A 24,246-nucleotide genomic window follows, 5' to 3' on the forward strand; every position below is an offset into this window, starting at 1 on the left:
TTGTTTTTTAAGCCACCTGGTTCTGGGTTGAGTCTAATCTGTTTCTAGTTTTGGGCTCTAAGATACACTCCTAGGCTGAGACCTTGTTTGAGCCCTTCCTTGGGACTCCACAGTCTGACTACCAAAACACTGGAACCAGTGACTCCAGCCTCCTGAGCTCCTACTTGCTTGCAGATGTTCCTACAGAGTTTGTCTTAGAGTTTAATTGTAAGCCACAGCTTTCAGGGTGAATGTGGCAGAAAGGCAAGGAACACAGGCTTAGCAGTGAACGTTTTTTAACCACCATCACTTTACTCTGAAAAAGCACTAGGGTTATGGATTTTTGCAAAATGACAGAATATCTGAGATGCACAAGTTCTCCCCCTAGTCTAATCTGAACCCGTCTGAAAGTGTAGGGTCTTATTGACATATCAGGCTAGGCAGAGTCCCTCCTGCCTGGCCATTACTTTTTGCATGTGGAGATGAATGATCTATTTCAAACAGAAACCCTTCTTAAATAGTCTTTCCCTCTTTGCCTTGTACATAAGAATGGCCATACTGGGTCAGACCAAAGGTCTGTGCAGCCCAGTATTCTGTCTACCGACAGTGGCCAATGCCAAGTTCTTTCTTTGGGTTCCTGTGTAGAGAATCCATTGTTCCATGGAGAACTGGTAGTTGAAAGACAACCATTTAGTGGCCTGAGATTTTTTTTGGCTTGGGTACGCCTCAGATTATTCTCCAATGTGATGTGACACACCTTTCTGAGCAGCTGATTGGAATATCTCATAATAGCCTGGTCTTGGACAGGATTAGTCATGTGTTCAGCAAGTAATACCAAATGGATGTCCTAATACAACATGGAGCTTTTTGAAAACCTGACCTATGAGGAAAGGTTTAAAAACAAAAACTGAGCATGTTTAGTCTTGAGAAAAGAAGACTAAGGAGGAACCTGATAAATTAAGGGCTTCTATAAAGAGGACAGTGATCAAAAGGTCTTCATGTCCACTGAAAGTAGGACAAGATGTAATAGATTTAATCTTCAGCTCTAGAGGTTTAGGTTAGATATTAGGAAAAGCTTTCTAACTATATGGGCAGTTAAGCACTGGATTAGTCTTCCAGGGGAGATTGTGGAATCCCCATCATTTGAGGTTCTTAAAAACAGGTTGGACAAACATCTATCAGGGATAGCCTAGGTTTACTTAGTCCTGCCACAGTGAAGGGGGGCGGGGGGGGTGGACTTTAACTTCTCAAGGTCCCTTCCAGACCTACATTTCTATGATTCTGTGGTGCTCATAATACTTCATAATAACCAGCCACATACTACTCTGTCACACTCCAGTCATGAGGAGCAACGTGGTAAATTTTAACATTTTTGTTCCTGCTACTAAAAACATTCCCACTAACCACAGAAATACTCGAAATTCTTAAAGATTCTTCCCACTCACTACTGCTATTACTTTAATATTCCCTAATATGTCTATTTAAATACTGTCCGACATTTCATATTATAACTGAAATCAGTGATTGTCGGATAACATAAATTGCAGTGGTTCTGCTGATATGCACAGTAGAATTATGCAAGTAACACTTTGAGAGTGAAATCTTATTTAATCACATTTCTTGACTCAAATGTTGATTTGTTTTTAGATTTAAAAATATATATTTTCATACCAGAAACATACTATTTTGAAGTATTTGTTTTTGTTTTGAAATATTTGTTTTTATGGGAATAAATTTGTTTGAAGCAAATTCAATGTTAAAATATTGATTTTTGTAATAGCATGGTCCTCTAGTTTTGAACAAAAATTCCACAAAATTGGACCAGCTAAACCAGCTTTTTCCTTTTTTAATTTCTATTCATACACTTAATGTCAGATCACTATAAAAGTGAGCGCTCGTGATAAATAAAAGTAATAAGCAATCTAAATGTTACTAATTTACTATACAACGTAGCACTGGGTGGTCCGATTTTAAATAATCAATTTAAATATTTTTTAAAGAAACAGGTTTAAATTGGGTTGTGGCTCTATTAAGCTGTGCAAGTTTGTGCTATTTGTAATATTAAAATTTACAGTGAACTGAAGGATAAACACTATTTGCAAATACCACTACTGGAATTTGAATTTACAGAACTATCTGCAGAATTCAAAACAATGAAGATTAAGGCCTTGATCCTGTGAACATTTAAGCACGTACATAACTTTACTTACATAAATAGTCCCACTGATTTTAATGGGAGCATTCAAGTGCTTGAAATTTTAGTAGATGCACAAGTGTTTGCAGTGTCAAGGGCTAAAATTGTATTTTCTCTTAGTGGCATAATTTTCTCTTTTCACTTCACACTAAGATCCCTTCACTGTTAACAATAAAAAGCTATTTAAACTTTCAATACTTTAACAAAGCACTTGTGAACTTGTTTATACACACAGGCCAAAATTTTCAGTATTGGAGCCTAAAGTTAGGCTTCTGAACCCATACTTAGATGCCTAAAGGTGAAATCTTTAAAAGTATCTAAGTTACTTAGGGAGGAACTGAGATAGCCAGGTTGAAGCATTTTAGTTTTCTTGACTTACGAAGATTCAATATATCAAAGTGGTATTGGTTGCAAATATATCACAGGCCTGTTTGCTTATAATTTTGTATGTGCGTGTTTTGCCTCACAGTAACTATGTTAATGACTTCTTGGATTTGTTTCTTAGCATAGACGAGCATTTTAAATTTGAAACTTTCATCGGGGAAAAAGTGTAATAAACTATTAAATTATTTTTTAGCTTCGCAAATGTCTCAGATATCTACAATTAATTCAACACAGTCTGGATATGGAGAGCCTCTTGGTGTCACTGGTTCTGCAAGTGCATTGCTGCCAGGTAAATAATGTAACTTTAAGTTCTGTGAAATATATTTTTTAAAATTATAAATGTGCTGAGTACATTCTAGTATATTCTAGATAGTTTGTATTATCGTGTAGTGTGACATACTCAGATTTTGACTTCAATGAGACAACCTCTCTTATATAGCACTTTTTTTATTAGCATATCTCAGAGAGCTTCACAATCCTTAATGTGTTGCAAGGATAAATATCCTTACGAGATTTAGGAAAACATGCTTGTATTTGAATACAAGTGGTAAAAATAAGCAAAAAGTTCTCCCCTTGATTTGAAAAGCATGTAAAATGTAAGAACTGTAATGAAAGAGCATGAGAAACTACATAAGGTAAATGCCTATCCTTGTTCTTGTGGCTTGCTATCTTTGTTCACTATTGGTTCTCTTTTCTTTTAGTAGTGCTATATAAACTTTTGTGTGTGTAGTTCAAACATTCTGATACTGGAAGCAAAATGAGAATTAAATACAAAAAGAGAACTCAAAGACAAGGCCTTTGGAGAAACTAAATGAATCCTTTGTATTAGTCTTCACTCAGAGGATGTGAGGAAGATTCCCACTTCAGAGACATTCTTTTTAGGTGACAAATCTGAGGAACTGTTCCAGATTTAGGTGTCAATAGGTGTGGTTTTGGAACAAGCTGATAAATTAAACAGTAATAAATCACCAGGCCCAAAAGTTCTGAAGGAATTCAAAGAAGAAATTGCAGAGCTAGTAACTGTGGTATGTAACTATCGTTTAAATCAGCCTCTGTACCAGATGACTGGAGGATAGCTAATGTAACGCTGATTTTCTTTTCTTTTTTTTTTTAAAAGGCTCTAGAGGCCAGCTTTTCAATTAAGGCTCTTAAGCTATTAAAAAAATTAATTGTGATTAATTGCCGTTTTAATCGTGCTGTTAAATGATATTCTATTGTTTTAAATATTTTTGGATGTTTTCTACATTTTCAAATCAAAACACAATACAAAGTATACAGTGCTCACTCTAAATTATTATTTTTTATTACAAATATTTGCACTGTAAAAAAGAAACAAAAGAAATAAGATTTTTAGTTCACCTAATACAAGTACTCTGGTGCAATCTCTTTACAGGAAAGTGCAACTTAAATCTGTAGATTTTTTTTTTATATTACATAACTGCACTCAAAAACAAAACAATGTACGACTTTAGAGCCTACAAATCCACTCAGTCCTACTTCTTGTTCAGATGAACAAATGTGGTTACATAATGCTGCTTGCTTCTTATTTACAGTGTCACCTCAAAGTGAGATCAGGTGTTCACATGACATTTTTGTAACCAGCATTGCAAGATATTCATGTGCCAGATATGCTAAACATTCATATGCGCCTTCGTGCTTTGGTCGCCATTCCTGAGGACATGCCTCCATGCTGATGACTGGTTCGGCTTGATAACTGTCCAACGCAGTGTATACTGACGCAGATTCATTTTCATCATCTGAGTCAGATGCCACCAGCAGAAGGTTGATTTTCTTTTTTGGTGGTTCCGGTTCTGTAGTTTCCAAATCGGAGTGTTGCTCTTTTAAGACTTCTGACAGCATGTTCCACACCTTGTTCTTCTCAGATTTTGGAAGGCACTTCAGAGTCTTAAACGTTGGATCGAGCGCTATAGCTATATTTAGAAATCTCATATTGGTACCTTCTTTGTGTCTTGTCAAATCTGCAGTGAAAAGGTTCTTAAATTGAATAACATATTGTTGGTTGTCATCCAAGACTGCCATACCACAAAATGTATGGCAGAATGCGAGTAAAACTGTGGAGCCTCGAGGAATGTGAGAGAAGACTATCAATCAATTCTGGTACTCCAGAGTGTTAGTTCTGCCTCTAGCAAATTTTAATTAACCATCTTTGCGTCATAAGACAAATGGTAGATCTTCGTGTATAGTGGGGGGATATACACATGGGCTGTACTAGGGACGGCTTGTCTAATTATGGGTTATGCAATCTAGAGCAGGGCACTGAAAAGCAACCTAACGAAGCTACCGACATATTCATGTCGGAAGCAAAGTAGATATGTGATCTATGAAGCTTCTTGTGTGTGTTCTTTCTACCGAAAGCATGATGATGAATCTCTTGCACATGTTGCCTATCTAGAGGTGGTCCGCACGAGAGTACAGACATTACTAATATCGATGACACCTTCTCTAAAGTTTCATACGGGAGAGATTCAAGCACAAGATTGTATAGCTGAGCGATAGTAATATAGACACCAACGAGATCGCTATCATATGCTCTGTAGTGGAATATCGGTATTACACTCTCATATGATATTATCATGTGGTAGAGTGAGTTATATTAGTGAGAATCTTCGTCTGTCATCCTATAGTTAGATGCGATCTTGTGTATTATTGATGTGTAGCATTAGTGGTTTATTTTGATTTTCTCTTGATGACTTGTCTATGGACATCTATAAATTTATCGCGTGTGGATACTATGCTCTGATTTCTATATATAATATTGTTGCTTATTACTGTCATTACTTATCTGATGATTATCATCTTAGTCTATATATTTTGTATATATTCATTATTTGTTTTATACTGTCTTATCTTCAGAGATTTTTGAGCATTCTGAGTATGTCACCATTCTCTACTATACAATTAACAATAGTAGTTCTGCTACTGTGTGTATTAAGAAGAACACGTAGAGAGGAGATCTATATCAATCGCGATATTCTTTTATTTCTTGTTTCCCTTGTTTTTCCCAGGGGATTGGGAATAATCACAGGAACGGTGGAGGAGATGGAGGGGCGAGAGTAGAATCTCTCTCTGTTTGCTTGAATCTGGTTTGCCTCTTTGGAAGAGGAAGGGAAGTGCTTCTCTGTGTGTGACTAAAGATTTGGATCAGTAGTCTCTAGGTATAGCTCAGGGAGGGAAAAGCTGGGAGGGGGAAAAAAGGGGAATGGTTATTATTTCTTCCTTGTTTAAAGACAAGGGATTTGGGTTCTTGCGGGTCCCCAGGGAAGGTTGAGGGGAGGTGTACAGAGTGCCGATGTCCAAAACACTATTTTTTGGTGGTGGCAGTGCTCAACAGATCTAAGCGGAGTAAATTAAGCTTAGAGGATTCCATATGCTAGTATCTCATTTTTCTGAAACCTCTAAGGCTTCACAAAGAATCTGAGAGGGCAATGCACTATGACATTATTTTAATTTTTGAGTGGCTCATTCACAGGAGGCATCATTCCATTATACTCAATGGTGGCCAGAAGACGAAAGGCCACATTAAGACAAGTACTTACATAATCTGCACATAAATACCTTGCAATGCTGGTTACAAAAATGCCATGTGAACACCTGATCTCACTTTCAGGTGACACTGTAAATAAGAAGCAGGCAGCATTATCTCCCTTAAATGTAAACAAACTTGTTTGTCTTAGCAATTGACTGAACATGAGGTAGGACTGCAGATTCTAAAGTTTGACGTTGTGGTTTTGAGATTGCGTTATAGTACTTGTATGAGGTGAATTGAAAAATACTATTTTTGTTTTTTACAGTGCAAATATTTATAATAAAAAATAATATAAAGTAAGCACTGTACATACACTGTGTTCTGTGTTGTAACTGAAATAAATATATTTGAAAATTTAGAAAAAAATCCAAAACTATTTGTAATAAACAATAATAAAATACCAATTTAAATTTGTGATTAAAACTGTGATTAATCATGATTAATTTTTTAATCGAGTTAGTTTGTTTTGAGTTAATCACTTTAGTTAACTGCCATGAATTTGACAGCCTTATAGGCAATTACAGCCCTGTAAGCATAACTTTATTACCATGCAAACTGGTTGAATCTATATAGTAAATAGCATAATTTCCAGACACAGATGAACATGATATGTCGGGAAAAAGTCAACATGGATTTCTGAAAGGAAATCATGCCAGTTTTCTCAGAGCTGTTCTAGAATAATCAAACATTCTTCTAGTCTGTATCTGAGCCCTGGGTTGCTTGAGTTCTGAAAAGATTCTTTTAAAATTATCACATTCTTCCACCAAACACTTTATAAAGTGAATAGTTTAAGAGACAAAGTATAGAAATACATATTTTCAATATTTCAGTGAAAATCTTAGCCGTGTGAATGTTAAGTGTCTAAATCCTTGGACAATTATTTCAGTAACTTCCCACATACTTCACTAACTTAACTTTTGTACTATTCCATTTTGTTAAAATGTTTATACTACTGTTCTTAATGTCTTGCAGAAGAGCACATCAGTGAATCTTTTAACTGGAGTTTTGATGACATTTGGGGAAACTGTAAATACAAAAATCAGAAACCAGCATCAGCTGAAAGTGATATTTCTGTTTCAACACCTGCATCAGAGTATTCTCTGTTTTCCAGCAGTGATCAAGCGAGCTTAACTCCAAAATCATCTAACAGAAAACATTTAAACAAAAAAATAGTTTTGCAATGCCCTCTAGAAGGTGATCTATTTGCTAAAAAGAGAAAATCTGAAGTCTCCCCTAACCTAAATCAAAGTGGTAAAGATACTCTGACTCCTGCGTCGGTATCAGCCAAAAGTTCTTTTCTCCAAGAAAAAGGCTTGAGTCACATCACTCATTCCCAGAAAATGGTCCAGTTGGAAGCTGCTGCAGTTAACACAGGTAATCAGTCTGATTCATTAGTGAGCAGTGAAGATTCTATTAATATGCATTTGGTTGACATAAATATTCCTGTTGACACAAGGGATTGTAGTGTCAGATACAAAATAAGGGGGAAACCAAAAAGAGAAAAATATAATATGAAATTGACCACCTCGTCATGTAAGGTAGGGTCTGAAAATGAGTTTCTTCTGGCAATGACCACTCGTAACAAGTCATCGGACATAGAGGAAGCTTCATATGACGACTTTTTTTCACCTTCTAATTTGAAGAAAAGTGAAATGCAAGTAAGACACTTTCCTTTGCAAGTTCAGCAGAAATCGCCAAGTGCTCCTGAAGTGAGTTGCAAAAGAGACTTCTTAAGCCGTAAACAAGATAGATTGTTTGAAGGGTCAGATAAACAGTGCACTGCTCTTATCAAAAAAAGGAAAGGAAATGTTAAGACAAGTGATGTTTCAACAGAGAGTGACTACAAGCTAACTGAATGTTCAGAAAGTACAATAAGTGTGACCTTAAACTGCATGTCAGGTGGAGGAAACACTGAGACTGTAGAAGCCCTGGGTTCTAGCCCTCTGAATAAACTGCATCAAAATATTCAGAAAATATCCTGCAGAACAAGCATGAATAGCTGCCCTCAAGCTACTGGTAAGTTGGTCCATTCAAGTGAAAATTCAAAGATGCAGCATCATGATTCATTAAAAATGCTTGTGCAACTAAATTCTAAAATGGACTGCCATGTTGAAGGAAAACCATGTCTTTCAAAAACTAGACTGCCAGAAGAAAATACTGTATTGATGGCACCAGATTCTTTAAAAAGTGACAAAATGGGTGCAGTGAAGCCAAAAGAACACCCACTTACTTTTCCAGACTCTACAAATACAGAAAAATCAACAGGAGAAAAGGAAATCCTGCTCAGAAAATGCAGTCCAAGTATGTGAACTTCTTTTTCCTGGTATTTGGCACGCTATAAATACCCTGTGCCATTTTTCTTGTGTATCCTAAGAAACAATATTATCATGGTTAATTGTACTGTGATTTTACAAATTGTCCATATTGTATGGTTCTTAATTTGGAGTGTTTATATTCCTTTTAATCCACCAGTGGAAAAACCACCTTTACGTAAAATTGCAGTTAAAAATTAGCAGAGGGAGATGCCCATAAAAATATAAGTTGAAAACTTGCGTTGTCATTGGTATGGATGGAGGTGAAGGAGTGAGTCCAAGAGATATGGATGGAATGCCAATTTCAACTTAGAATTTATTTTTCAGTATGTTGCAGGCTTAATTTTTAACAGTCATTAGATATTATTATTACTGGATAATCATTTAAGCAGGTTTAAAAATTGCTAGAATCATTTTGGTATTAGAATATACTAGTATGATATGATACCAAAGGAACTTCCCTGAAAAAAATTACTGTCGTGGATATGCTATTTTTAAAATTTGATATTTTTGACTTTTGAATATGGGAAAAACCTTTTTCATATAAGGTTAATTTCAGTTTGTAAATTTAGTTAGACTTTTACAAAAGTGTGCTAAAATGTCTACATTTTATTATTAAAAACTTCATGCAAAGTTTTAGTGCACAGCAAACATAGCTGATTATGAATTATGAAAAAAACCCTAAGTTGACAGAGAACCTTAAATATAGCTGTAGGTATGGTATCACTACACTTCAGGCTACTGGTTTGGCTCAATTAATAAAATAAGTACCAATATTTTAAGGTCTGGAGTATCCCACAGTTGTGTAGCTTAAAAAAATAGCTTTTGTCTCAAGCTTAAACCTAAGTGATTATGGAGATCTATATGTTTTGTGCCATATACTCAAGCTTAGAAAATGGTCATAAAATTAACATCTTTCCTTTGTTCTTTTTACAAGATAAGCATAAGGACCTCAAAGGTGCTTTTTCCATTTGTGTGGTTTTAAACTTAGATAGCTATATCAATTGCTTTGATATTAGTTGAATTTTAACTTAGAAATTATAGCTCCAAATCCAAGAATGAGCATCTCTTTGGGGACTCTCTGCTTTAATTCCCTCAAAGAGGAACTTTCATACTTTGGCAAACTTGAAAATGTAATCAGTTTACTGAGCCTTTACATTTTCTGTCTCCTGCTGCTTTTTGAAAATCTGTTTTTTGGTTAAGAACTTTCATTACTCCAGTTCTGGTTGATCTAATGATGTTATCTGGCATTTACCATTGTCACTGTTTTCTTTGGCGGTGCTTCTGATGTCACAAGGTCAGCCTTGTGATTTCACTGCAGGATCAAATAGAGCCTGAGTCTGGGGAGCCGTTGTTTAAAATCATTTGAAAGAGAAGGAGGAATAATGAAAAGTATAAGATTTGAATTTGTTTAGATATAAAATTATGTGAAACACAAGTCCCACTTAAACTTTTAGATTAGTTAATGTGGAGAATTGTAACAGACTGTGAATCAGTGTGCTTATTAAATATTGATGTTTTGTAAATAAAGCCTTCATTTTTATTTTGGATTGATTGTGAATTCCCTTCTAATGCAAGAGAATTTATTTGTTGCTGTTTACGTTGAAATAGTCGAAATTGTTTAATAGGTTTTATTTTTGTTCCTATGTTCCAGGTAATTGTTTGAAAGTGTTATTGATTAGATCCAGCAGAGAGGAAACTGCTGTTTTTTAAAATGCTGAAAAAAATCTCTAATAAACCTTTGACCTTTCTCCTGAAACATGTAGACAAAGAGTAATCCAATATCCATAGTGACAGAACTGTTCTGCTTTCTACATAAAAGATTTGTCCCTTGAAAAAAAAATTTTTTCCCCCTCTGATACACTTGTGCTAGAGTTTGAAACTTAGAGAGAAAGATTTGACCCCAAATATTTCTCTTTCCTTTGGTTATTGGCAAAATTCCCATTGACTTCAATGAGAGGATACTTATTTTCAATGGATCCTCAATTCTGCCTTTGCCTGCGCATGTTATTTTTCACCATAAGACTAGTGTGAGCAGTCAGGCCGAGGGACTTACTGGTCGCTGCTTCCAGCAGCCCCCATTGGCCTGCAGCGGCCAACTGCGCCCAGTGGAAGCTGTGGTTGGCTGGACCTGCGGACTGGGCAGGTAAACAAACCGGCCTGGCCCGCCAGGGGCTTTCCCTACACAAGCGGTGACCCCAGTTTGAGAAACACCAGGTTAACATCTTATAGTGCTTTGTGATCAATGACATTTATGTCAAGGTCTTAGATTTGTGCTGAACACAAGGGAGAGAATTAGTGGTTTTCTCGTCTGTGAATAAGAGTTAATGGAAATGCAGCAGTATACGCTATTTTCAGTGAACATTAATATACCATGAGATAGGGGAAGCCTAATGGGTTTGCTAGTTAGCGAATTATATAAAACTTCCTTGTAGTTCAAACTTAATTAAAATATACATTTTATGGTAATACAATTTCCATCAGTCTGATGGTGACTTATTTTTTGATAGAGATAGCAATTAGATAAGTTGGTGTCCTACTGTGGTTTAGAATGTGTGACAGACCCAGGCCAGGAGGTACAGGAGTCTGGTAGAGGACAGATATACTGGTCACTGAATGAGTAGTTTTCTGTTTCCTGAGTGACCAGAGCAGGGGCTGCACTAGAGTAATCAGGAACCTGCTAGAACCAATTAAGGCAGACAGGCTGATTAGATCACCTGCAGCCAATCAAGGCAGGCTAATCAGGGCACCTGGGTTTAAAAAGGAGCTCACTTCAGTTTGTCGTGGGCGTGTGAGGAGCTGAGAGTGAGAGGCTGTGCTGCTGGAGGACTAAGGAGTACAAGCGTTATCAGACACCAGGAGGAAGGTCCTGTAGTGAGGATAAAGAAGGTATATGGAGGAGGCTATGGAGAAGTAGCCCAGGGAGTTGTAGCTTTCATGCAGCTGTTACAAGAGGCACTATAGACAGCTGCAATCCACAGGGCTGTGGGCTGGAACCCGGAGTAGAGGGCGGGCCCAGGTTCCCCCCAAACCTCCCAACTCCTGCTCAGACACAGGAGGAGTTGACCCAGACTGTGGGCAAGATCACTGTGGTGAGCAAATCTTCCAAATAAGTGCAGGACCCACCAAGGTAGAGGAGGAACTTTGTCACAAATGGTAACGCTTGCCCAGATCTATTTAATTCCTACAGCTATTTACCTGAAAACCCCAGCAGTAAATGATAGGTTAGGCAAGGAATGGAACGTTAATAGATTTTAAGAAAGATTAAACATTCTTCAGTTGTTCAGATGATACTTGAATGTAGATTTCATTCATATTATTTTTAGTCTTCCTGAATTACAGACTTGGGGCTTAAGTGATTTTTTTTTTTTTAATAAGATCTATAGTAAATATGGAAGCAGTACATTCTCTTACATGGCAAAAGTTGTAAATTGCTCTGGACCCCTTTAGTCTTGTGGATTGAGCACAAGGCTGAAGAATCAGGAGTCCTGAAATCTCTGCATGGCTGCTATTTGCTTGTGGTGACAATGGGCAACTTTAGTCCCATTTACTTGGATGGGAGCTTCAGGAGGTGATGCTTGGCTTTTCTTGAAGTCAATAGGAGTTTTGCCACAGATTTCAGCTGGGCCAGACTTTCATCCTGGATGTTCAGCACTACTGATATTTGAGACGTACAAATTTGAAAATGCTAGCCTTAATTTCTCTACCTTAATTTTTCCACCTCTGTAAAGACACAGATACTTTAAGGTCGGGTAACTGTGTGTGTGGTTATGTAACAGCTTGTCACGAGGTGTCAGATTTGAGGCAGACAATTAAAGGAGTAGCTGTGGCTCAAATGGCAAGAGTCACTAAGGTGCTCTCTGTCTTTAGGGCAGTTTTGCCTAGTGGCCAGAATCCATAGGGCCACCCTTGCTCCCAGGGCAGTGTGGCCTAGTGCCCAGAGTCCTTGGAGCTGCCCTTGGGCAGTCATGTCCACCCTACACGTGCCTGCACCCAGCAGTAAATGTGGGGCAGGATAGGGGGTCCCAGGCTCACCCTACCCTACCAGATCCTGACCCGGACCTTATGAAACCTGTAGTCCTGGATTCATACTCGGTTTCCCATTTCAATCTTTGTATTCCCTGGGCTGCCTCATACCCTTGATTCTGGCTCCGTCAGTTCCCTTGGGGGTAATGACCTCCTGTCACTCTGATCCTCTGCGGTTGAGGGGAGTTCTAGCTCAGATGCCATGTCTTCAGCCTCGGAAGTCTGGAACTCTAGCAGTTCTCTGGCAGGAGCCTGCAGCATGCGTCCACTCTCCTCCTTAGTCACTACCTTGTATATCCTGCTTCCAGCTAGATCATGCCCAGCAGGGGCAAGGGGGCATGGCCTCTTCAGCCCACTGTGTGGTCAATTCCAGGTGGGCCAGTGCCGGATAGATATACCCTGTCACACAGCTACATATTATATTTCTTAATGTTTTTAATCCTCTGTTTTTAAATAAATGTTTTATATAAGCCTGCCAAGCAATTAAAAAAATTAATAACGAGTAATCGTGCTCTTAATAATAGAATACCATTTATTTAAATGTTTTTGGATGTTTTATACATTTTCAAATCTATTGTATTACCACACAGAATACAAAGTGTACAGTGGTCACTTTATTTTTCTAAAAATATGTTCCCAGTAAAAAACGAGAGAGTATTTTTCAGTTCATCTAATACAAGTACTGAAGTGCAATCTCTTTATCATGAAAGTTGAACTTACAAATGTAGAATTATGTACAAAAAAACTGCGTTCAAAAATAGAACAATGTAAAACTCTAGAGCCTACAAGTCCACTCAGTCCTACTTCAGCCAATCGCTCAAACAAATAAGTTTGGTTACAATTTGCAGGAGATAATGTTGCCCGCTTCTTGTTTTCAATGTCACCTGAAAGTGAGAACAGGAGTTCTCATGGCACTGTTGTAGCCGGTGTCACAAGATATTTACATGCCAGATGCGCTAATGATTCATATGTCCCTTAATCTTCAACCACCATTCCAGAGGACATGCTCCATACTGATGACGGGTTTTGCTCTATAACGATGCAAAGCAGAGCAGACCGATGTATGTTCATTTTCATCATCTGAATCAGATGCCACCAGCAAGTTGATTTTCTTCTTTTTGGTGGTTCAGGTTCTGTAGTTTCCTCATCAAAGTGTTGCTCTTTTAAGACTTCTGAAAGCATGCTCCACATCCCATCCCTTTCAGATTTTGGAAGGCGCTTCAAATTCTTAAACCTTGGGTTGAGTGCTGTAGCTATCTTTAGAAATCTCACATTGGTACCTTCTTTGCATTTTGTCAAAACTGTGGTGAAAGTGTTGTTAAAATGAACAACATGTGCTGGGTCATCACCTAAGACTGCTATAACATGAAATATATGCAGAATGCAGGTAAAACAGAGCAATTCTCCCCCAAGGAGTTCAGTCACAAATTTAATTAATGCACTATTTTTTTTAACTAGCATCATCAGCATGGAAGCATGTCCTCTGGAATGGTGGCCGAAGTTTGAAGGGGCGTATGAATGTTTAGCATCTCTGGCACGTAAATACCTTGCTACACAGGCTACAAAAGTGCCATGCGAACGCCTGTTCTCTCTCTCAGGTGACATTGTAAATAAGAAGCTGGCAGCAGTATCTCCTGTAAATGTAAACAAGCTTGTTTGTCTTAGTGAGTGGCTGAACAAGAAGTAGGACTGAGTGGACTTGTAGGCTCTAAAATTTTACATTGTTTTGTTTTTGAGTGCAGTTACGTAACAAAAAAAAATCTAGATTTATAAGTTACTCTTTCACAAGAAAGAGATTTCACTACAGTGCTGATATGATGTGAATTGAAAAATACTGTTTATTTTGTTTATCATTTTTACAGTGCAAATATTTACAATAAAAATAATGTGAAGTGAGCACAGTACACTTTGTATTCTGTGTTGTAATAGAAATCAATATATTTGAAAATATAGAAATCAATATATTTGAAAATGTAGAAAAACATCCAAAATATTTAATACATTTCAATTGGTATTCTGTTTAACAGTGCAATTAATTTTTTGAGTTAATCGTGTGAGTTAACTGCGACTAATCGACAGCCCTAGTTTTATAGTTTTCTATACAGTGCCTTGCCTAATGGAATCCTGTTCTATAATTGGGGCCCATAGGCACAAGTCTAATTCAAATAATATATATATAACAAACCGATATGCTAAAGCTTTGTAATTGGTACTCTGCATTTAAAAGGACACTTTAATTTAAATTAAATCCCAATTTTAGCTCTTGCGTATGAAAGGATTTTACCTGAAATGTAATATTAAGGTGTATGCCTTCATCAATGAGTGAGAATTTTCATTATATAAATACTACTCTGCAGTGTTGGAATTAAAACTCATCAGCTTTTTTCTGTTCCATCAGAACCAGAATGTGACACTCTAAATCCAAGTGAAATGTACTATTTTGATTTTATCATCTAAATAATGAGTAAGGTGCACACATTAAATAGAAGAAATGGTAGAATACTTAACTAGATTAAAAATGAAAATATTTAAATACTAATAATGGATAAAGGACACTTTTTTGTTCTTAAATTACTTCCATATTTTTGTCCTTTTAAAAAGTCATTTTTTAAAATGTTTGGGTGTTCTTTGATCATTGATAAAGAATTTGAAAGTTTTATATTTTACTCATGAAGATTTTTTAAAAAAATCATTTATATGATTCATTTTGCTTCGTCAAGTTTTAAATATAGTTATAATCATGAATATTGATTTAGTACACTTTCGTACTTTATCCTCTAAAACAAATGAAAATCAGCTTATTTGGGAGAAGTTGAATTTCATATATGTGGTGCACTAAACTTTCTTTAACAAGACATTAACATTTTGAAATGAAAAATTGTGCAATGTCCTAGACTAGACTCCAGTAAACTAAATTGGCAATAATGACCTAGTTAAATCTTCAGTAATTAAACCTGCGTTTATCAAAAGATTGATCAAAGTGTATATATCTTAATCAGGCAAATTAACTTCTCAAAAGTGTTTTTGACAGCGCTGGAGACTGAAAGTTATTAAATCACAGAACAGATACAGCACAGGCAATGACAGTGCATGCTTATCCTTTTCTCGAGGGCCATATTTAGAGTAGTAGCTAGTCTCCATGACCATTTCGCCCTCTACCTGATGACAAGTTGCCAATTGTGTAGGGGGTTATGACTTGAAAATAGGCCTGAGACCACCAATTCATTTTAAGTAGGCTAATAAACATTGACATATAAGGAAAAATTCAAACATCAGTGCTTTATGTCCCAAAATTTAGGCTTTGTGTGGATACAAAGAAATTCTGAATACTTTTTTAAATAAAAATGCCTTGTGTGTTTTGAAAGTCCACGTACTGTATCATTGTACCACTGTGCATGAGACTAGAAATTGTGCGGCTAAACCAGAAACATTGGAGTGTAAATGCACTGTCATAGTTTGAGTGAAACAGAAAAGTAAGACCACAAGTATTAATATGCAATGGTATTTTGAAAATGTTTTAGTCGTATTTGCTGGTATGTGGGTGAAAAGATTTCTGAAAACTTTTTTTAGAATTTTTTTTTAAACTAGATTGCACCTTGCTTTCTCTGCAAGGTCCTAAACTTTTGATACACTTGGTTTCTAGGTATTGAAAATGAAATTTCAGTATGTGAGGCTAGCGATGGCTCTTGTGAAGTTTTTAATGAAAACAAGAATAAGCCCAGTGGGGAATCAAAGAAAACTGGGAGAATCAAAAAGGTCAGTCTACACAGACACAATGTCAAGACCATTTTTTATGTGTAATATATAATTTTAACACCTTTAAAAGATAACTTTCCTCAGTATGCAATGTAAAATGATCTATTGAATTTTCTGTCATTTTTTTGTTTACATTTTGGGTGAATATTGAATAGGAAGGCCTAGACATGCCTACTCTAGTGAGGCTTGACTATGTATGAACTACATCATATGATTGTCAGTGTATTTAGAATATGACTTGGGAACAGGCCTTAAACTTCCCTTTATCAGAGAACTACTAATTGTGATATTTTTAGCAGTTGTATTGTGAAGAAGCATCCTTTTAAACAAAGTGGGTTTCACTTCTATGTGCTGTATAGTACTAAACAATTTATGGTTCAAGAAGGACTTGAATGTAAAACTTTGAAGATGGAGCATAACTGTAGAACTACTTTCACTTACTCCTTCTAGTTTTTCACTTTTTAAAAACCTTGTTCTTGGTAAATGTAAAATTGATTAGTAGCAAATATAACTGATAAAGGTAAATTTACACACTATGTACCACATGACAGAATGAAGATAAAGATGGCTGAAGTTTCTTGCAGACAAAATCACCCAAAGAGAATGCAGAGATGAAGTATAAATCAGCTGAAGTAGGATAGAACACTACTTCATGGGTTTCAATGGATGTCTGTCTAAAGAATTTCAAAGAGATCTGCTGGTCAAAAGACCTATTTTCCTTCTACACTGAAATATTAAGTAGGTGCAATTACTAGAGAGCTTCCAAATTAAATGCCACTCTTAGTAGCAGGTTGCTGGATTAGATGGACCAATGGTTGCTTTGGGTTGAAATTATGACTTCATTTCCTGTCTTTGTGCTACTTGATTCTGTTAACTGTTCACAGACAGATTCTCTTTAAAAAGAAAGAGAACAGACTTGCTGAAATGGTGGCTGTTGCTATATTTGGAGATTTCTGGTCCAGTATTTTGAAGAATTTAGTCAGAACCATCTCACGGTTTGCCAGAAAAATATGGCACTGTATTGCACCCCCAGAAAATATCACCATTGAACCTTTGTTAGGACTACTTACAATAGCAATGATTGAGATTCTGTATCAGATTTGTTGTCACTGATTCATCTTTAGTCTGTGTAAATTATTTACTACCACAAGTGTATACAATAGTTCCAATTTTATCTCGTTGCTCTTCTCTATTTTGGGATCCTTGTTTATCTTAACTTTTTGTTTGTTTAGTACAGGGGTAGGCAACTTATGGCACACATGCCAAAGGCGGCACCCGAGCTGATTTTTCAGTGGCACTCCCACTGCCCGGGTCTTGGCCACCGGTCTGGGGGCTCTGAATTTTAATTTAATTTTAAATCAAGCTTCTTAAACATTTTAGAAACCTTATTTTCTTTACACACAACAATAGTTGAGTTATATATTATAGACCTATAGAAAGAGACTTCTAAAAACATTAATGTATTACTGGCACTTGAAACCTTCAATTACAGTGAATAAATGAAGACTCGGCACAGCACTTCTGAAAAGTTGCCGACCCCTGGTTTAGTATTAAGCATATTACATAATGCAATATAAAAGCAGTATTAGCAGAATCCAATCTCATCACAGTACGAATTCACAAGGTGCTTTCAAAAGTTCATAAATTGCTATTGCTTCCTGTCTAATCGAACCCAAGAATGGTTCTGCAGAATTCCAGTTGTATAAGGCTGTGTTTGATCCTGCTACTGTAGTTACAGATACGCATTTTGAAATGTGATCTGCTCAAGTTAATATTTAGCCTGTAAAAACAGTCTGGGAAACAGTATAAACTATAGTTAATTTTCCTTCAAAAGTTTGTTTAGAATCAGGACTCCCATAAGAAGTATTTTGAATGATGATTGATTTTAATACTTTCTCACAAGTAAATGAGAAAAGGTTGTTACTGTATTAACTGAGATTCAAGAATTGTGTCTCCAGCCCTCGTGCCTTCTCCATTAGTATTGAACATCAGTGATGCCTGTACTGTCTAGGTGAGATGTAGATCTCTGCAAAGTGCAGTATCTGTTGCTCCTTCCCACCCAGAACTCAAAACCTGGGAGCTTCACCTAAGAAAGCACCTAGTGGAGAAGGCTCTGAGGCCCCTCTCTGGTCCAGGCCGGGGAGACCTCTTATGGCAGGTATCCAGGCTCTTCTCAGGAGTCATACTGCTGCTCTTCCTCTTGCCAGCCAGTTCCATCCATGTACAAGGAGGAAGAGCTGCAACTGATGTCGCAGGTTCCGACAGGTGCCTTTTCACCATCCCTGGATGATGTGGTCACTCCTTTGCTTTCTCCACTAGATGACAACTGCCAATACCAGGAGCTATTAAAAAAAGTTGCCAATGACCTACAGATCCCTTGGAGGAGGTGCAGGATCCTCAGCAGTGGCACCTGGACATCTTGCAATTGCAGGAACCTTCTGTAAGTAAGGTGGTTCTTCTGATCAATGAGGCCATACTAGAACTGGTCAGAGAGGTACAGCACACCCTAGCGATACTTTATTCCTGCTAAAGGAGTTGAATTCTTCTTCAAGTGCTTGCTCATGCTCATTGCATTCTAGGGTGTGTGCATGCCCACGTGCACAGTTGTTGGAGTTTTTTGCCTTAGTAGTATCTGTACGCCTAACACTGATTGTCATCCTGCCAGCTGATGCCACGATGCAGGTCTTGTTCCCTGCCGTTACAGGACTGCTCACCCTTGCGGCACCGGTCTCCATGTCCCTGGCACTGGTCCTCGGACAGGCACTGTTCGCCTTATTCAAGGCATCGCTCCCCCACACCGAGAGTCAGCCATCAGACTCAGGTGTCCACAGCCCCACCCTGGTCACCGGAAGGGACTCTTCAGAGTCAGAGTGGGCCTTTAGCCCCTCACTGAGGCAGCACCAATCTCAGTGGGCCCTGGTAACTACCTCAGCTGTTGCAGTGCTGGCATGGCAGTAAGGCCAGTGGCCAATCCAGTGGCCCTATTGGAATGCATGGGGCACACCAATAATGCTGGTGCCCTTCTCGCAGCAGTCCTCCCTTGCTGCTTCAGAGAAGCAACCGACAGTACTGGGATCGGTGCGCGGAGCAGACTCCAACACTGGGGGAGAGAGCTGGTGCCCACTGCAAAAGAGGAGAATAATGCCCCATCCCTTCCCCGAGTTGTACAGTTGTTGCCAGATGAGGCAGTTGCTGGGCCTGGGTGGGCCAGCCCACCCGATGACTTCAAGGAACACCAATCCCTGCTGTGAAGGATGGCCTTGAATTTGGGCTCGGAGGTGGAGGAAATGATGGAGCAATTGGACAACCTATTTAAATGTGCTTCCGGTGACAACCCCCTTGCAGGTTGCATATCCTGTGCACGAAAGGGTTCTAAAGATAGCCAGGGCCCTCTGGCAAACCCCATCCTCTATCCCTCCAACCTCCAAGTGGGCTGAAAAGAGAGATTTCGTGCCTGCTAAAGGGTTTGAATACTTGTATACATACCTGCCACTAGGATTACTGGTCATTTCTGTGGCCAATGAAAGGGAAAGGCAAGGGCAGGCAAGATCCATTCCCAAAAATAAAGACGGCAAGAGGCTGGGCCTTTTCAGAAGGAAAGTTTATTCGACAGTCAGCCTTCAGTTTTGAGTGTCCAACCATCAAGCCCCATTGGGCAGATATAACTTTGTTTTGTGGGACTCCCTAAAGAAGTTTAAAGACTCCCTGCTCGAGGACCTGGACCAGAAGTTTGCCACCATTTTGGAGAAGGGTACCACTGTGGCGAGGAGCTTCCTCTGGATGGCCTGGGATGAGGCCGATTTGGCAGCCAGGGTTGTTACCTGACGAATGCCTCAGACCTTGGCTGGGGAGCCACCAGGGCAATCTCAGTACGTAAGGCTGTTGGTCCTGAGATGATTGCTTGGCCTGCCAGGCTGACCTGCCAGGCTTTTCTGCCTTACCTGAAGGTTAAGGTGGTGCTGATTCTGATGGACAAGGCCACAATGTTTTTACATCAACAAGCAAGGCAGAGTCCAGTCATCAGCCCTTCATCAAGAAGCTTTTCGTCTGGGATTTGTGTGTGCAGTATGCCCTTCATCTCATGGCTGCACACTTCCCCGGAGCCAGGAACGTGGTGACAGATCGCCTCAGCACAACCTTCTTACCTTGCCATGAATGATCTCTCTATCCAGAGGTGGTCAGTGTGATCTCCCGAAGGTGGGGAACTCCCTGGGTGGACTCGTTCTGGCAGAACAGAAAGTGCCACGTATTCTTCTCGATTCGGGGGTTCGACAGGGGCTCCCTATCAGACGCCTTTTTGCTCCCATAGTTGTGGGCTCTAATGAATGCCTTCCCACTGGTGCCATTAATCCACAGGCTCCTTGTGAAGATTAAACAGGACAAGGCAAAGGTTATCCTAATAGCCCCAGTCTGGCCTTGTCAACCCTGGTTTGGCACACTGCTGGACCTCTCAGCGGCTGCCCTGCTGTGACTGCCACTCTGGCTGGATCTGCTGTTCCAGAAGCATGGCACTGCTTTGCACCTGAATTTGGCAGTGCTGCACCTGATGGCTTGGCTGTTGCATGGCTAAATGCATGAGAGCAGCCCCAATCCCAGACCCCTGCCCCTGAGTGGACTCTGTGGGGCTGGCTTAGCCAGTAGTCCTGATTCCAGACTGGGCAGCCCGGTCTGGGCAGCCTGTGCTGGGCAGCCCGGACCCCGCTGCACCAGGCAGCCAGGAACCCCAGTCCGCAGCCCGGCAGCCTTTAGAGCACAGTTGGGTTGTAGCTGTGTGCTAATTGGGCCACATGCGGCTCGTGAGCCACGGGTTGAGAACTGCTGGACTAGATGATCTCAGTGGATCCTTCTGGCCTTATCTGTGAATCTATATGTTTCAGAAATACTATAGATATAGTCTATAGTAGGGGTTTTCAACCTTTTTCATTTTGAGCCCCCCACCAACATGCTATAAAAACTCCACAGCCCACCTGTGCCAAAATAACTGGTTTTCTATATATAAAAGCCAGGGCTAGCATTAAGAGGTAGCAAGCAGGGCAATTGCTTGGGGCCCTATGGCAGAGGGGCCCCTGCAAAACTACGCTGCTCAGGCTTCGGCTGCAGCTCCAGGTGGTGGGGCTCAGGGCCCTGGACCTCAGCCCCATGCGATGGGCTTTCAGCTTTCTGCCCTGCTTGGCGGCTCCCCTCAAACCTGCTCATGGCCCCCAAGGGAGCCTCGGATCCCTGGTTGAGAACCACTGGTCTATAGAGGTATACCATTCCCAGCAAAATTCCCGTATACAATCATCTTACCACTGTTTACCACTTTAAGACATTAATACACTTATCAACTTGTTTGCTTTTTTACCACCTATCCCAGGGTGCCTTACGACTTCTACAGAGAGGGTAAATTCCTTACTTTATCTCCTGGATCATAAATATAAACTTACAGGCTACATTAATATCCTTAATTTACAGTAGAACTCGCACTAATATCAGTGGAGGCTTGCACAAAGATGAGTCGTAAAATGTAGCCTCTATGGTAAACAACTGAGAGTTTAGTTTCTGTTGTTGGGTACACCTAATTGTTGTTTTGAGGTTGTAATTAGCATGCCAGAAAACCAAAGCAATTCAGTGCGCTGCTTTGGTGATGAGTCAGTGTAAAACTGATCCTGTTCCGCTTTTGGCATGAAAACTACCAAGAGGAAAAGCTACTGCTGATGAGATCCTCCCATTTGGGATATTTAACTTTTGGAAAATGAATATCCTTTGCAAGCTAACTGATATCTGGCATAATTCTGTATGTTGGAAATAGTCTAGTTTACGGAACTGCATTCTAAATGATATCCATACAGCTCTTGAAGATTGTTGTAAATCACTCTGAACAGGAGATTTCCTTTTTCCATTTTATTAGCAATTGACATAAGTGTTTATTAGTAATACAAAAATTAAGTGAATTAATTTGTATTTTTATGTCTTTATTCATTTAAATTAACCACTTCTTTATGGATTCGTACTGTAGGTTGAAGAGAATCTGTTAAGATTTATTTTACTTATTTTGTATATTACACTTATTTAAATTGTTGGGCCTCTCCATTACAGAAAACATAAAAGGTGCTTGATGCTGCAGATTCATTAGCTTTGAAATCAGTGCCAGTTTTGCCTCAGTGCAAGCTGCTACACTGACTAGCTTTTTAACATAAGGTGTGCAGCCGTTGTCGGGGATGGGTAAAGAAATATTAATATTCATAGGGGTGCAAACTCCAACAGAGGAAGAAACTGACTTTTAAAGCTGAAGCTGTTGACACACACAAACTGTGGCTTTATGTCAGCTTTTAAATTTCATTTTTTATATTTATAAAGCACATTCCTATAGTGGTGGTAGTGTATTGACTCAAAGCCACCAAACTATCAAGTTAAACAAGCCAGTCAGACAGATTCAGCTGTCAAGGGACCAGGAAACTAAACCTCCTATATTTAAACAATTAAACTAATGGTTGCAGGTGGATTTTTTCTGTATGACTCCAGTCATAGTTGCGCTAACTTTTTAATTGAAATTGTTGCTGTAGGAGCATAAAACTGCTGTTACAGATTTGATCACAGAGACCCCCTTGGAACTGTCACCTGATGTGCTGGAATTACCTATGAGCCTGTTTTCCCTGCCTGTTTGGGACTTCTGGAACCCTGCTAGCCTGCAACACAGACCCAGGTTTGGTCCATGCCCCCAAAGCTGCAGACTTTAACCAAAAACTGCTCAGCAGGTCACCTATCTCCAGCACCCAGACACCGAGTTCCCAATGGGATCCAAACCCCAAATAAATCTGTTTTATTCTGTATAAAGCTTATACAGGGTAAACACATAAATTGTCCGCCCTCTATAACACAGATAGGTAGATATGCACAGCTGTTTGCTCCCCCAGGTATTAATCACTTACTCTGGGTTCATTAATAAACAAAAGTGATTTTATTAGGTATAAAAAGTAGGATGTAAGTAGTTTCAAGTAATAGACAGAACAAAGTAAGTTATCAAGCAAAATTAAAGCAAAACCACGCAAGTCTAAGCCTAATACATTAAGTAACTGAACAGGTAAATCTCACCTTTTAGAGATGTTCCAATAAGTTTCTTTCACAGACTAGACTCCTTCCTAGTCTGGGCCCAATCCTTTCTCCTGGTACAGTCCTTGTTAGTTCCAGCTCAGGTGGTAACTAGGGAATTTCTCATGACTGGCAGCTCCCTTTGTTCTGTTCCAACTCCTTTTATAGCTTTGGTACAAAATGGGAATATTTTTTCTCTCTGGATCCTCACTCCTCCTTCTAAATGGAAAAGCAACAGGTTTAATATAGATTCCAATATCAGGTGACATGTTCACGTGTCCTGTGAGACCCTAGCCTCCATTCTTCCAAGGCTGGCCCACCCTACCTAGGAAGGTTTGCAAGTAAACAGAGCCATTTACAGGTCATTGATTCTGAAGCACCCTTCATGGCTTCCACTTAATGGGGTTACATACAAGTTTATATCTTATTTTCCTAACTTCAGACATGGAAATAATACATGCAAGCAAATGGGATGAACACACTCAGTAGATCATAAGCTTTGTAATGAAACCTTACAAGAGACCTTTTTCATAAATCGTATTCCATTTACATTATATTCACACTCATAAGCATATTTCCATAAAACATTATGAAGTACAACATCATAACTACTCCTAATTAACTTTGAAAAAACTTTTTTCACATTGCTCAATGTTTAATAAAAAGCAAAGCATGCAAGATCTGCCTCCAGATCATTTGGCGAGATGAGCATGCATTAGACAGTAACTGGTATTTTCACAGGATTAAATTTAGATTCAGAGCAGTTTTTAAAATGTTTGACCTCCACTGTGTGTGTTGTCCAATCTTTTCCTTTTTTATTTCATCCTCCTCTTCTCCTTTTTTCCAATAGTAGTTCATGGTGTATATTTTTTCCAAATTGTCATCTTTGTGTGTTTCTTGTTTTCTACTCTCTTCCTTCACCTGTTATCTTTGTCATTCTCTGTTGTCTTCTTTCTTCTGCCTCTAAAATCTCCGTC

At 38.9% G+C, this 24,246-nt stretch overlaps 1 protein-coding gene across 5 annotated transcripts in view; it reads left to right on the forward strand.

Annotated features, from left to right (window-relative positions):
- MCPH1 (microcephalin 1) overlaps nucleotides 1–24,246 on the forward strand; it is a 228,769-nt gene that overhangs the window by 26,783 nt on the left and 177,740 nt on the right. For all 5 annotated transcript variants that reach the window (XM_032772630.2, XM_032772623.2, XM_075063715.1 and 2 more), the window contains 3 exons: nucleotides 2,751–2,846; nucleotides 7,077–8,405; nucleotides 16,086–16,198. In XM_032772630.2, the coding sequence (XP_032628521.1) occupies nucleotides 2,751–2,846; nucleotides 7,077–8,405; nucleotides 16,086–16,198 (1,538 nt within the window). The remainder of the gene's footprint in view (nucleotides 1–2,750; nucleotides 2,847–7,076; nucleotides 8,406–16,085; nucleotides 16,199–24,246) is intronic.

The sequence above is a fragment of the Chelonoidis abingdonii genome, chromosome 3 (genome assembly GCF_003597395.2).
Source record: "Chelonoidis abingdonii isolate Lonesome George chromosome 3, CheloAbing_2.0, whole genome shotgun sequence".
Lineage (NCBI taxonomy): Eukaryota > Metazoa > Chordata > Testudines > Testudinidae > Chelonoidis > Chelonoidis abingdonii.